This window comes from Musa acuminata, chromosome BXJ3-10 (genome assembly GCF_036884655.1).
Source record: "Musa acuminata AAA Group cultivar baxijiao chromosome BXJ3-10, Cavendish_Baxijiao_AAA, whole genome shotgun sequence".
Taxonomy (NCBI): Eukaryota; Viridiplantae; Streptophyta; class Magnoliopsida; order Zingiberales; family Musaceae; genus Musa; species Musa acuminata.
This window is the reverse complement of record NC_088358.1, coordinates 15,547,372-15,562,328: the sequence shown is the minus strand read 5'-3', so window position 1 is coordinate 15,562,328 and position 14,957 is coordinate 15,547,372. Positions and strand designations below refer to the sequence as shown.

Below are 14,957 nucleotides of genomic sequence, written 5' to 3'. Positions count from 1 at the left end.
CGCTGGAATGACCACAGTCATCGTCTCTAATGCATACGACAGAGTGGGTATGTCGTGAGGCATGTACGTTATAATTTTAGCTCAGAGAACAGATACGACCTGCCCCAATCCGTTAGGCGTCGCATCGCACGTGGACCAACTTAACGAAGGTGGATCCGATGCAATGCTAGTTGTGCTGGTACATCCTACAATTCGTTCGTGGCAGTGCCTCATTTTTGATGAGGTTATGTGGGGATGGAGGTCGATAGTGAAAGATGGGTTCACTGCAGCGTGGCGAGAACACGATCCCGCCTTCCATCTTTCTCCTCTCTCTCCTCCCCCGTCGAAGGCAGCCTGCTGCTTCGAATCCTATGGTCCATGGCGGCGCCGCGGGTGGAGGATGTGATCGCCTTCCTCACGGCGCGCGGCTTCTCCGCCGCCGCCGCCGCCCTGCGCGACGACCTCCTCTCGAGCCGCTCCCCCGGCGACGCCGCGGGCGACCTCAACCTCGATCTCGACCTCGACGTCGGATCCGCGCTCCCGCCACTAAGGCTTCCGCCGCCGTCCCGTGGTGGAGGGGGCGAGGATGCGCTGCCCAGCGCCGCCTCCAGCTCCTCGGATGCGTTCCTCAGCCTCGGCTCTTCCCCATCTGGTACGCGATCCAGGGATCCTGGACTATGGTTGTTTCTTGATCTCGGCACCCGACGTCTCCCTTTGCTTGCTCACGGAAACCGATTTGCTGTGACTAATGCGCTGCTTTTGATGACCTCTCGATTAGAGAGTCGAATCGCTTATAAAGAATTTATCGTTTCCTGAAAGGATAAAAAACGCTTCTTTTTCGACAAATGAGTATTTAAACGTCAAATGTGAATGAAGTGCCATTGCGAAAGCCGAGCTGATTTGTACGCTTATCCTAAACTTTAGATGAAATTTTCAGTTCTCTAAGGGAAAAATGCATCTTTTTGTTAAACGAGTAGCTATAGATCAAATCTTGAATTGAGTTGTGATTCCTGCTCACTTAGATTTCCTGGAACAGAGCTTCTCAATCCCTATGGAGTCTGGTCACCAGGTCGAGCAAGATCGGATGACGAGTCAACCGATATGCACTCAGAATTTGGGACTGCCCGAGAGTATAATAGCTACTGGTATGATGACCAGTATGGAGGATCTCGCAATGATCATTTCTTTGTGAGGACCGACTCTGGCAGATTGCGTAGTGAGGACAAATTCATCATGTCCACAGAGGGGGAGGAGCAGTTGAGGAAGCGAGACAATCTTGATTTTTCAGCGAATGATCATAGGTATGAGCATGATGATGATGGTTGCGAAGGATGTGCTGAGATTTACAGCTCTCCGTTCCCTATTTGCGATTGCTGCCGTGGATTGAAGATGCATGACAGTGACGAGGTTGCGGAAATGATTAGGAGCTCGAGTTCAGCTATTTATGGCCGCTATCAGATATTAGATGACCAGACGGAGAGGTTGGATGAATTTGGGGAGGATGAGTTTCAATTGAGAAGGGTATCTGAGCAGACTGTGACTATTGTTTCTGCAAGTGATCTCTTTCATGACAGAATCCAACCTGAAGAGAAGGAAAGCCCCGAATTGGGTTTACCGGAGAAGGAACTGCGGATGCTTGATAATAATGTAGTTAATGCTAGTATCGATTCCACAAGTGAGTTTCTTATTTATTTCCTATATTCTCTTTTGGTAAATTTAATATGCTTATGACTGGATTTATGCATACATGACAATTAATTTCTGATGAGAGCTCCAATTCAGCTTTATTTTTTGCTTCATTTGCAGTTTATTGAAAGGATTCAATCAAAAAAAACTTTTGTTTCACTGTCTCCTTGTACATTATGTTGTGCCTTCGTTTCACTTTTCTAATGTGACAGCGCACCCATATCTAGAATCTCATGGACATGAGCATTGGCTTTGCTTATGTTTCATTTTCCAATTCCTGAATACAAATTTTTCAAGAGGTTCATCCTGCATGACAGATTAGTGAGGATGTTACTGTTTAATGCTTATATGTACCTCAGTTTTGCTGCATGTCTACCAAAAAATATCCTAAAAACACTATACTGTTTGTCTTGTGAGAACTTCTATTAAGATCTCTTGCATTATATCTAAACACAATCAGAGCATGAGTGCTTTTGTTTTTTTTGTTCCATGTGAACTTGTTGGTTTTTGCAGTTCTAATCATCATGAAAGTTTGTTTCTGAATGCAGACTGTAATCTTATATGCAATAAAGATCCCAAGGGAGATTCATACAATAAAGAAGTAATTTTTGTCAATGAGACGGATGAGGAGGTGCTACAAAAAAGAAATTACAGTACACCACCATTTGAAGAGAAAGCTTTCAAACAAGGTGCTAATGATGCCTGTGGATTCAATGATTGTGGAACAATTGATAGAGAATTCCAAGACAGTGGAACCACTGACCTTAAAGGAGAGGATGATATTAACGATGACCTTCATCTTTACAGTACTTGTGAGGATGAGCTGGAAGTTTTCGACTTGAGAATAATTCATCGTAAAAACAGGTTAAGAATCACATTTTCTTCCTACAAATTTTGGCATAACATAGCGAACAAATAAAGAAAAAACTATTGTGCTGATATTGTTAGGTGATCAACTACAGGACCGGCTATGAGGAAAATAAACATTTTCCAATTGTTTTGAAGTCAGTTGTGGCAGGCAGATATTATGTCACAGAGTATCTTGGTTCAGCTGCATTTAGCAAAGTTGTTCAGGCACATGATCTCCACACAGGAATGGATGTGTGCCTTAAAATAATAAAGAATGATAAGGATTTTTTTGACCAGAGTTTGGATGAGATTAAACTCCTCAAGCATGTTAATAAACATGACCCTTCTGATGAGCACCACTTATTGCGCCTTTCTGACTACTTCTATCATCAGGTATGTATTATCTGGTTTTATATTTTATCTCCAGCTTGCCATCAAACTCTTGTTTTTCCTTGTTCCTTATGGCTATCATATTCACATCTCACTCAATAAAAATCATTTGTTCATATTCCTATCTAGATAATGATGAAGTTTCTTTTACGGTTACATTAGTCAGTTATCGTGGATGTTCTAACCTGATCTGAGTTGCAAACCATTATGGACTGTCGTTGCATATCTTACTTCACGTAAATTGTTAATTCATAGAACTGAATATGCATGGTTTACAGGCCCAAATATGAAAGCTTACCTATCAACGGTGCAAGAAGCACATTGAGTTGAACCACCTGTGTAGTGGACTACATGTCATACATACTTCTTACTAGGGAATGATTCTGGAAAATGTTTTGGACCTTGGACCTTGGACCTTGATGCGGATGTCAAATATATGATCATGGGAAATTGTAACTTCTTGATTGGTCTCACATCAAAAGTTCAACGAAGAATGTCGCATGGTACATATGGTTAAATAGGTCTACCACTAATAACTTGGACTAAAACATATATTTATGGTTCTAGACCTCTAAGTTATTAGGCTGGTCGGTTTATCGAGCCAGGTCATGATAGAGCAAGCATGATAAATGCTTGTATTTTTTGAGCATCTAGATTCTTAATGTAAACCTGAAACATAGAATTTTCAAAATGACAAGCTCTTGTGACAATGAGATCCCACTGACCATTTACTTTATCCCATTATCCAGTACAGAAGAAGACCATTAAGGATAATCTCCACAAAGGACCTCAATGATCATCGAGTAAGCTAAGGTTCTGTTGCTAGAATCCAAAGGATACCATGCCCTAACATCAATTCATTCCTTTCAAGGATTCAACAGGATATCTAATTTTTCCAAGAACTGGTGCAAATCTCATTGATGCAGTCCATATTACTGCACCATCATATGAAACTAATACTTATATATTTTGATATGGATATGGATGAATTTATTGACTTTTGAGTCTTTGGACTTTAAAGATAGCAATATTAATTTTCATTGAGTGGTCAGGGAAGAACTTCTCTCCTAGACTGCTTTGAATTCATTATGTAATTTCTTTCATATGCTTTCCAAATTGGTACTCAAATATCTGAAATTTTTATCAATAAAATTTTCACATTTATGAGTTGGTTCTGGTTTTTCTTGGTATTCTGTATATACGTGTTCTTTTTTAAAATTGGTTATAACCTTGGGAAGCAAACATATCATTGTGATACACTAATTCTAGTTGATAGAGAAAGTGTACTGACATCAATAATTAAATGTTACAGGAACATCTTTTCATTGTCACAGAATTGCTCCGATCCAACCTGTATGAATTTCAGAAATATAATCGTGAATCAGGCGATGAAGAGTATTATACATTGCCCAGAATACAGGTATATCATTGACTCATTGTAATTCATGAAAAGAAGTATGGTATTTAGTCGCAATTAGGGAACTATGATTGGTATAAGGAATGACAAAGAAAGCACACAGTGTACTGTCAAGGGAGTTTGCAACGTATTTCTGGTCTTGTACCAAAATGGATTTCTTTCAATAGAATGCACACACTTAAATCTTGTCATTAAGATCCATATCATGCAAGCCCTTTCATGGGAAAATTTCATTGAAGATTAAACTCTTGTTTCTCAAAACACCTCTCTCTCTTGTGTCAGTGATTGCCTTCTCATTTTAAATTTCTCTTGTTCCTATTGGTAGGAAGAAATTGTGATGTTAATAATTGTTATTTATTTCATTGATATTGGATTAAATATATTATCCTCCTCTTGCAGGCTATAGCTCGACAATGTTTGGAGGCATTGGAGTTCCTGCATCATTTAAGGATAATTCATTGTGATTTGAAACCTGAGAATATTCTTATCAAGAGCTATAGCAGATGTGAAATTAAGGTTATTGACCTTGGAAGCAGTTGCTTTGAGACAGACAACTTATTCTTATATGTCCAGTCTCGTTCTTATAGGGCCCCTGAAGTTATTCTAGGACTCCCCTATGATCAAAAGATTGATATATGGTCTCTTGGTTGCATCCTGGCTGAGCTTCACACTGGTGATGTAAGTTCCCATCTTATCTTATTTAAGCTAAATCTTTAGAATATAATCTTCTTTATTTATTGGCCAGGTCCATATTCAAGTATGGCAGCTGTTTAAAAGTTATAAGTTCTTGAAACAATGCAATTCAAATTTCAGCATGTTTCTACCAATAGGTTGTTTCTTGTTTATGATAAGGTCGATCCTATTCTACCTAGGTTAGTAGGTGATTGAAGTATTTTTACTGCATAGGCAAAGCTGCTTCTATTGACCTTCTCCGGATCCTGCATTTCCCTTAGGTTGTTTCTTGTTTGCCTTTACTAAGAAGCAATAGTTAATGTTTCATGAGTCTAGCATCCGAAAAGAAGTCTGATTGAGAGCTTCAGAGCCAAGCATTGTTAAATTATCATTGTGCATTCAATTCCTACAAATGGTTTAAAGAGTGTCATTATCATTCTAGATTACATAGCCTTCAGTTTGGAGGCTTCCCAGTGTTTTTAATAGGTGCTTTGGCACTCGCCTAGGCACTCATGGGAGGCAAGGCGAGACCCGAGTGCCTCACACAACTCCAGGGCAACGCGCTTCATTGAAGCGCCACTTGGGCGCTCGCTTGAGCCCAAGCTCAGAGCGCCTCTAGCAAGTGCCTGAGTGAAAGTGACATGTGCTAGAGCCTGGTTCGATTTAATAGGTTCGTACGTTTAATTGAACCGACTAAAGAGAAGAGCCCTAACATTAAACCACACCCCCCCTCCCCCCGCATGCTCGACCCAACTTTGAAACCCTAAACCTTACGTTCTGTAACGGACAAACTTCTAAACAAGATGTTGGATGTAATGCTTATGTCTGTCCGTTGTCTTTTGGCATGTTCATGCCTTGTACAGAATGTAAAGGGGCGGCCGAAGGCTTAATAGTCCCATTTTAGTTGGGTTGGTGGCCTCTTTAGGCTTGTAAATAAAGGTTGTGTCATGTGGACACGTTCGAGAGCTTTTCGGTCTGTAATGGACCATTTTACCCTTTGTTGTGCAACTATTCAGAGCTTGTAAAGTCTGTTTGTAATTTGCATTGTCTATGAAGTGTTTTTCGGACATGTTTGCTTGTGGATCCCGATTGAGGCATTCTCTTTAACCCGTTCTCTCTTTTGTTGGTCCTAAGGGACAATGGGAGGCTTCGGGGAGGCTGACCTTTGCGGACGGACGCGCGAGGGTGCCGCACGCCTTAGGCAAAACCAGCTAAGGTCGTGACATTGTGGTATCAGAGCGGGACAAGCACTCATAGAAACACTTGACATGCAAATGTGGGGGACCTAGCGGGGCTGCGTTGAGGGCAGTCAGCACACGCGCGACCGTTTGAGGGAAAACGGGCATGGAGATGTAGGGAAAAGAGTCGCTCAGAGGAGCGGGCATCTAAGATTGGCATTCAGAGGAATGGCCAACCCTTCGCGCAAGAGGCACCACGAGAACAGGCAAGCTTGGAAGAATTTGGAGCGCACAAAGGTTGGGATGGCTGAGTTTGAGCTACGGCTCAACGTTGACAACTTTACTTGATGGTGCTCAAGGCAAGCGAGGCGCTTGGCAAAGGACGAGACCATGCAAAGTGGAATGAGTTGCTCAGCGACCGAAAGAGTTGTGCAAAGCTCACAGAGGTGAGGGGAATTGCTAACTCGAAGAATTCGGTACTCATGCATGGGCTTGTATGCGGACGATGGATTGTTCGTGGCCATCCCAAGGCGGTCGAGACTCGGCGCCATGGAGCATTGAAACTTTCTCTTCGACATGCGAAGGATACGTCCGGAGGAGGCTGAAGTGTGCAACGAGTTCAGCATGTTGCTAGGCCTTGAGGGGTGCAGCGGTGGCTGTATTGACGTGGAGGCGCAATCTAGTAAGTGCGTTTGCAAGAGGCAGAACAATGCACAGTTTGTTCAGCAGATCGGAGTAGTCCAAGGGGATGGTGGTCTCCGAAACGAAGAGAGATGTTGCTCCAATGGGACAGTTATCCAGGAGGGATAAGTCTCAGCTCTCCAGAGGGAGAATCATGTGAGACGGACTTCACATGTTGAGGAGGAGTACCTCACAAACAACAACTCCACGAAGCTCGATGGACTGAGCAAGCGGCGAGGAGTCGTCGCATGATCTCGCTTGAGAGAATGCATTGGTGGATGCATTGCGAGATCAAGTGGGGGAGCGACCCAAAGCAACTCAAATGGAGGCACACTTGGAGTCGATATGGAGATCGGACTCAAGGGAGGGCTGACCCGTGGAATGGTGGGCGCGAGGGCCACCATCGACTCAATGCAGAAACGAGGAGCGGAGCAACTTGGGTGTAACTTGGCGAAGTACCCAAGCCGCATGAAGGGAGCCAGCATAGAAGTTGGAACATGGAGCAGAGGCACAGCGCTTTCCCTAGACAGAGGTCAAGGACATGAACTCTTGCAGAGGCAGGAGTAGAATCATGCTGTTCCCTGGGTCCTTCATTCTGACAGAGTGGACTCATCTTGCATGGTGCCAAAGACGAAGGGAGCTTCGGGGCACATGCACCTTATCTCGGAGGAGCATTCGATGGAGGAACTAAGGCGACTCAATTTGCGGAGGCGAAGTTGGGTACAGAAGGCCTTAGCACGGGGCAAGAGGACGCAGAGGCGGGTACTCTTGAAGAATATGCCACAGTGTTGCCATTTGAGTTGCTATGAAGGAAGCAGTGTGCAGCGGAGATTGTGCTGGTAGGGGCAGAGGCCTAGGATCCAGGCAATGGTGCACAAATTACAGCGAAGTCGGTGGACTTCGGGAGCTACTAGGCGACGGACTGTCCTAGAGCGGTGCTTCATCTAGGTGTGACCCAAGAGTGGGTGGATGAAGGTCGATTGCCAAAGGAGCGAACAAAATCGAAGGTGGAGGAGACCCTGCGATGTATTGGCAGAGGCCACACATGGAGGGTTCACAATTCGAGTTTATTCCACAAGGATCAGAATGCAATGGAGATGTCACCAGGAGGCGACATGGTGCAGCGGATCGTGGTGGAACAGTTCGTGGCAATGCGACACACACGACATGTCCCGTGAGGGATGAGATCATATGGAGGTATGATCGGGAGCTACTGGGAGCTCCGCTTTGGTGAACAACACGACGGCAAGAAGGGCTATGGATTCAAGGAGTGAAGGCCATGGTACCGCAGAGGCGGGTCTTCCGGGCGTGCACCGAATTTTGCATCGGATGAAAACCTTGGTCATCAGCATATGGGGGCTGGGTTCCACCAAGGGAAAAGTTCGAATGCAAGTACCAGTGAGTCCCATGAGAGGGACTTGATCATGCAGAGGTATGATCGAAGCAGCTGGAGAGTTGGACTGCTCCAGAGCTCATATTCGCTTAAGGGAGCCCGACAAGTCAGAGGACAAGGTCGAGTAAGCGAACGTTGCTACCAAGGAAGCTAAGGAGAACAGAATCGGTGCAAACCCTACAATGTGATGGCAGAGGCCATGCATGGGAGTTGCAGTCTGTCTTTCCATCGACCAAACAGACTGCTTGGAGAACACAGAGGTGTTGAAGCAGGAGGTCGAAAGGGGCGAGGAAGCGACGATGAGTCCAGAGGGACTTAGCTACCCAAAATCAAGCATCAGTTAGAATGGAGGTGGACTTAGAGGAGTGCCACGGAGACATCTCTACTGATTGTGAAGGAAAGGGATACAGAGGCGAGGCGACGGATAGTAGGGCCATGGGCATGGCAGCGCCATGGTACCGCAGAGGCGGGACTTCCGTGCAAGTCATTGATCCCTTGCTCTCACGGAGGGAGAGCGCTTGGTCGTGAAAGAGGCCGAGGAGGTGGAGCATGCAGAGGCAATCTCCAAGTACCGAGACAAGGCTGAAGGGCAGAGGCCAAGAAACTTCGTAAGACCGGTGTCAACAAGTTTCTCATCAAGATAGCCGTAAGTGAAGGACTTCGGGTCATGCAAGAGTGCACGACCAAGGAACGAAGCAGGCAGTACGTGGTGCTGTACCTTTGCTACTCAGTGGAGTAGGCGGCAGGGTTGATGGAGAAGACGGTACAATCCCATAGGCGACCTCATCTATCAGAGAATTACTCCAAGTTGGGGTGAAAACTTCCTGCATTCCAGAAGTTCAATGGCATTGAGAAGGTGAATCACAGTAGCTAACTCAACGCAAGGAGTGCAAACACTTCAAGTGCTTCAGAAGTGTGAGCAAAGAGCAGGCGAAGGCCAGTAACCAGCTCGATGCATGAAGTACAACCTCGAGGAGGCGGGCGAAGTCAAGTAACCTTTGCCTTCTCAACTCTTAAGAGAATGGGCGAAACCGAGTACCCCAGTTCTCTTATCTATCCAGCAGAGGAGCTCTGCACAAGTTCAAAGACCCTTCGAAGATAATGGAAGACAATAGTTGTCAAATCCTCACCAACGGTGATCAGTGCTACTGAGAGTAGATTGTCCGCCTCATTTCCCAACGAAATGCCAATCGAAAGCGGAAGTGATGCGAACCTACTTGGATGTGACAACTAACTGAAAGAAGAGTCAATGAGCAGATTTTGTGGAGGAAGGACCCAAGACATCAGAAGTTTGCGAGGCGATGCTCGTTAAAGCTCCAACAAGCATCCACCCAGTTCAAGCAGCATGTGGAAATTTTGAGAGACTGGCGCACTAAGGATGGTCTTTTCCTTCATTTGGTGGATCCGCAGGAATCAACGAGGATCAATACAACTTAGCCAACCCCACACCAGAGTCAGAGTCATTGGCGAGTTGAAGCAGCATGGCGGATCAAAGGTTCGACTACTCAGAAACAGCAGCGGAGAGCAGCTGGGAGCCAGGAGGCGCATTGTAGCTGGAGCGGAAGATTGAAGACTCAGCAAAGGCGAAGAGTTGCAGTGTTCACAAAGGCTTCGACGAGGACGTCGAAGGGATAAGTGGGGGAGAATGTAACGGACAAACTTCTAAACAAGATGTTGGATGTAATGCTTATGTCTGTCCGTTGTCTTTTGGCATGTTCATGCCTTGTACAGAATGTAAAGGGGCGGCCGAAGGCTTAATAGTCCCATTTTAGTTGGGTTGGTGGCCTCTTTAGGCTTGTAAATAAAGGTTGTGTCATGTGGACACGTTCGAGAGCTTTTCGGTCTGTAATGGACCATTTTACCCTTTGTTGTGCAACTATTCAGAGCTTGTAAAGTCTGTTTGTAATTTGCATTGTCTATGAAGTGTTTTTCGGACATGTTTGCTTGTGGATCCCGATTGAGGCGTTCTCTTTAACCCGTTCTCTCTTTTGTTGGTCCTAAGGGACAATGGGAGGCTTCGGGGAGGCTGACCTTTGCGGACGGACGCGCGAGGGTGCCGCACGCCTTAGGCAAAACCAGCTAAGGTCGTGACAGTTCGTCGCTATTGCTTTCGTGTGCAACTCCCTCCACTGCCATTGCCTTCATGCATAACTCCCTCCACCACCATTGCTTTCGTCCGAAGCTCCCTCTACCTTCGCACGCAGCTCCCTATGTAGCTGACGCCTTCATTTGAAGTTCCCTCTACTGTCGATGCCTTCGTCCGAAGCTTCTCTGCCACTGTCACCTTTGTCTGAAGCTTCCTTTGCTGCCACTACCTTTGTTCGAAGCTTCCTCTACTATCGCCACCCTCTTCTTCCCCACCTTCCTCCATAGTGTCACGAACAAAATTCTAAATAGGATGTTTGATGTAATGCTTATGTATGTCCATGTCCTTTGGTATGTTCATGCTTTGCACAGCATATAGAGGGACGGTCGAAGGCTTAACAACCCCATTTTAGTTGGGTTTGATAGTCGTTTTAGGCTTGTAAATAAAGGTTGTGTCATATGGACAATTGTGAGAGATATTCGATCTGCAGTGAACCATTTTAACCCTTTGTTGTGCAACCATTCAGAACTTATAAAGTCTATTTGTAATTTACATTGTCTATGTAGTGTTTTTTGAAATGTTTGCTTGTGGATCCCGAGTGAGGTGCTTTTCTTAACCTATTTTATCTTTTGTAGGTCCTAAGGGACCATGGGAGGTTTTAGAGAGGCCGACCTTTGCGGACGGACACGCAAGGGTGCCGCATGACTTAGGCAAAACTAACTAAGTCCGTGACAGATGGTAACAGAACAGGATAAGCACTCATAAAAACACTTGGTATGCAAACATGGGGGACCTAGTTGGGTTGTATTGAGGGCAGTCAGCACGCGCGACCGTTTGGGGGAAAACGGGCATGGAGATGTAGGAAAAAGGAGTCGCTCGGAGGAGCACGCATATGAGATTGACATTCAGAGGAATAGCCAACCCTTCGCGCAAGAGACACCACGAGAACAAGTAAACTTAGAAGAATGCATAGCCCACAAAGGTTGGGATGGCCGAGTTCGAGCTGCGGCTCGACGTTAACAATTATACTTGATGGTGTTCAAGGCGAGTGAGGCGCTTAGTAAAGGATGAGACCATGCAAGGTGGAATGGGTTGCTCAGCGACCGAAAGAGTTGTGTAAAGCTCATAGAGGTGAGGGGAATTGCTAACTCGAAGAATTCAATACTTATGCAAGGGCTTCTATGCGGACGATGGAATGTTCGCGGCCATCCCAAGGCGACCAAAACTTGGCGCCATGGAGCATTGAAACGTTCTCTTCGGCATGAGAAGGATACGTCCGTAGGAGACTGAAGTGTGCAGCGAGTTCAGCATGTTGCTAGGCCTTGAGTGGTGCAGCGGGGGCTGTATTGACGTGGAGTCGCAATCTAGCAAGTGCGTTTGCAGAAGGCAGAACAATGCACAGTTTGTTTAGCAAGTCGGAGTAGTCCAAGGGGATGGTGGTCTCCGAAGCTTTCAGAGGGAAGGAAATGAAGAGAGATGTTATTCCAACGGGATAGATACCCAGGAGGGATAAGTCTCGGCTCTCTAGAAGGAGAATCACGTGCAACATACCGCACATGTTGGGGAGTACCTCAAAAACAACAATTCCACGAAGCTCAATAGACCGAGTGAGTGGCGAGGACTCGTCGCATGATCTCGCTTGAGAGAATGCATCGGTGGATGCATTGCGAGATCAAGTGGGGGAGCGACCTAAGGCAACACAAATGAAGGCACACTTGGAGTTGATATGAAGATCGGACTCAATGGAGGGCTGACCCGTGGAATGGTGGGCGCGAGAGCCACCATCAACTCAATGCAAAACGAGGAGCGGAGCAACTGGGGTGTAACTTGGCGAAGCACCCATGTCACATGAAGGGAGCCGGAATAGAAGATAAAACATGGAGCGGAGGCACAGAGCTTTCCTTGGACAGAGGTCAAGGACGTGAACTCTTGCAGAGGCAAGAGAGAGATCATGTCGTTCCACGGGTCCTTCATTCTGATGGAACGGGCTTATCCTGCATAGTGCTAAAGACAAAGGGAGCTTCGAGGCACATGCACTTTACCTCAGAGAAGCTTTTGACGGAGGAAATGAGGCGACTCAACTTACGGAGGCGAAGTTGGGATCAGAAGGCCTTGGCACAGAGCAAGCGGACGCGGGTACTCTTGAAGAATATGTCACAGTGCTGCCATTCAAGTTGCCATGAAGGAAGCGGTGCGCAACGGAGATTGTGCTTGTGGGGGGTAGAGGCCCAGGATCCAGATAATGGTGCACCATTTTCAACGAAGTCGGTGGACTTCAGGGGCTACTAGGCGACGGATTGTCTTAGAGCGGTGCTTCATCTAGGTGTTACCTAAGAGCGGGTGGATGAAGGTCGATTGCCAAAGGAGCGAATACAATCAAAGGTGGAAGAGGACCTACGATATGTTGGCAGATGCCACACATGGAGGGATCGGAATCCGAGTTCATCCTACAATAATCAGAATGCAATTGAGATGTCCTCAGGAGGTGACATGGTGCAGCGGATCATGGTGGAATAGTTCGTGACAATGCGATACATACAGATTGTAGCCCGGTGAGGAACTATATCATACGAAGGTATGATCGGGAGCTACTGAGAGCTCTACTTCGGTGAACAACACGATAGTAAGAAGGGTTATGGATTCAAATAGTGAAGGCCGTGGTACCATAGAGGCGGGTCTTCCGTGCGTACATCGAATTTTGCGTCGAATGAAAGCCTTAGTCATCAACATATGGGGGCTATGTACCATTGAGGGAAAAGTTCGAATGCAAGTACCAGTGAGTCCCATGGGAGGGACTTGATCATGCAGAGGTATGATTGAAGTAGTTGGAGAGTTGGATTGCTCCAGAGCCTATATTCGCTTAAGGGAGCCCAACAAGTCAGAGGACAAGGTCGAGTAAGTGAACGTTGCTACCAAGGAAGCTACGGAGAACAAAATCGGTGCAAACCCTACAACATGATAGCAAAGGCCATGCATAGAAGTTAAAGTCTGTCTTTCCATTGATTAAAGGGGAACTGCTTGGAGAATACAGAGGTGTTGAAGCAGGGGGTCGAAAGGGGCGAGGAAGCGACGATGAGTCCAGAGGGACTTAGCTACCCAAAATCAAGCATATGTTAGAATGGAGATGCACTCGAAGGAGTGCCACAGTGCCTCAGAGGCAGATCTACCGATCATGAAGAAAGAGATGCGGATGTGAGGTGACAGATAGTAGGGCCATGGGTATGGTAGCGCCATAGTACCGCAGAGGCGGGACTTCCGTGAAGTCATCGATCCCTTGCTCTCATGGAGGGAGAGCGCTTGGTTGTGAAAGAGGCCGAGGAGGTGCAGCATGCAGAGGCAAACTCCAAGTACCGAGACAAAGCTGAAGGGCAGAGGCGAAGGAACTTCGTAAGATCGGTGTCAACGAGCTTCTCATCAAGATAGTCGAAAGTGAAGGACTTCGGGTCATGCAAGAGTGCACGACCAAAGAACGAAGCAGGCAATACGCGGTGCTGTACCTTTGCTACTCAGGGAAGTAGGCGACAGGGTTGATGGAGAAGATGGTACAATCCTAGAGGCGACCAAACCTACAAGAGACTTATTACAAGTTGGGGTGAAAACTTCCTGCATTCCAGAAGTTCGATGGCATTGAGAAGGTGAATCACAGTAACTAACTCAATGCAAGGAGTGCAAATACTTCGAGTGCTTCAGAAGTGTGAGCAAAGAGTAGGCAAAGGTCAGTAACTAGCTCGATGCATGGAGTACAACCCTCGAGGAGGCTGGTGAAGTCAAGTAACCTTTGCCTTCTAAACTCTTAAGAGAATGGATGAAACCGAGTACCCTAATTCTCTTATCTATCCAACAAAGAAGCTTTGCATAGGTTCAAAGACCCTTCGAAGATAATGGAAGACAATAGTTGTCAAATCCTCACCAATGGTGATCAGTACTACTGAGAGTAGATTATCCGCTTCATTTCCCAAGAAAATGCCAATCGAAAGCGGAAGTGATGCAAATCTACTTGGAGGTGACAACTAAGTGAAAGAAGAGTCGATGGGCAAATTTGGTGGAGGAAGGACCCAAAACTTCAAAAGTTTGCGAGGCGATGCTCGTTAAAGCTCCAACAAGCATCCACCCAGTTCAAGCTACATGAGACATTTGAGAGATTGGCGTATAGTAAGGATGGTCTTTTCCTTCATCTGAAGGATCTACAGAAACCAAAAGGGATCAACACAACTCAGCCAACCCCATACTAGAGTCAGAGTCATTGGCGAGTTGAAGTAGCATGACGGATTAAAAGTTCGACTACTCAACAACAACAGCGGAGAGCAGTTGAGAGCCAAGAGGCACATTGCAACTGGAGCAGAAGATTGAAGACTCAATAAAGGTGAGGAGTTGCAGTGTCAGCAAAGGCTTCGACGAGGACATCGAAGGAATAAGTGGAGGAGAATGTCACAGACAAAATTCTAAACAGGATGTTTGATGTAATGCTTATGTATGTCCATGTCTTTTGGTATGTTTATGCTTTGCATAGCATGTAGAGGGGCGGTCGAAGGCTTAACAGCCTCATTTTAGTTGGGTTTGATGGTCGTTTTAGGCTTGTAAATAAAGGTTGTGTCATGTGGACACTTGTGAGAGATATTTGGTCTG

The 14,957-nt window shown here is 46.0% G+C and overlaps 1 protein-coding gene across 2 annotated transcripts in view; it reads left to right on the top strand.

Annotated features, from left to right (window-relative positions):
* Positions 1-218: 218 nt before the first annotated feature.
* Positions 219-14,957, top strand: part of LOC135651696 (uncharacterized) — a 28,845-nt gene continuing 14,106 nt past the window's right edge. For both annotated transcript variants that reach the window (XM_065172013.1, XM_065172012.1), the window contains exons 1-6: positions 219-631; positions 1,016-1,654; positions 2,214-2,529; positions 2,628-2,907; positions 4,217-4,324; positions 4,721-4,999. In XM_065172013.1, coding sequence (XP_065028085.1) covers positions 235-631; positions 1,016-1,654; positions 2,214-2,529; positions 2,628-2,907; positions 4,217-4,324; positions 4,721-4,999 — 2,019 coding nt within the window. In that variant the 5' untranslated portion in view covers positions 219-234. The remainder of the gene's footprint in view (positions 632-1,015; positions 1,655-2,213; positions 2,530-2,627; positions 2,908-4,216; positions 4,325-4,720; positions 5,000-14,957) is intronic.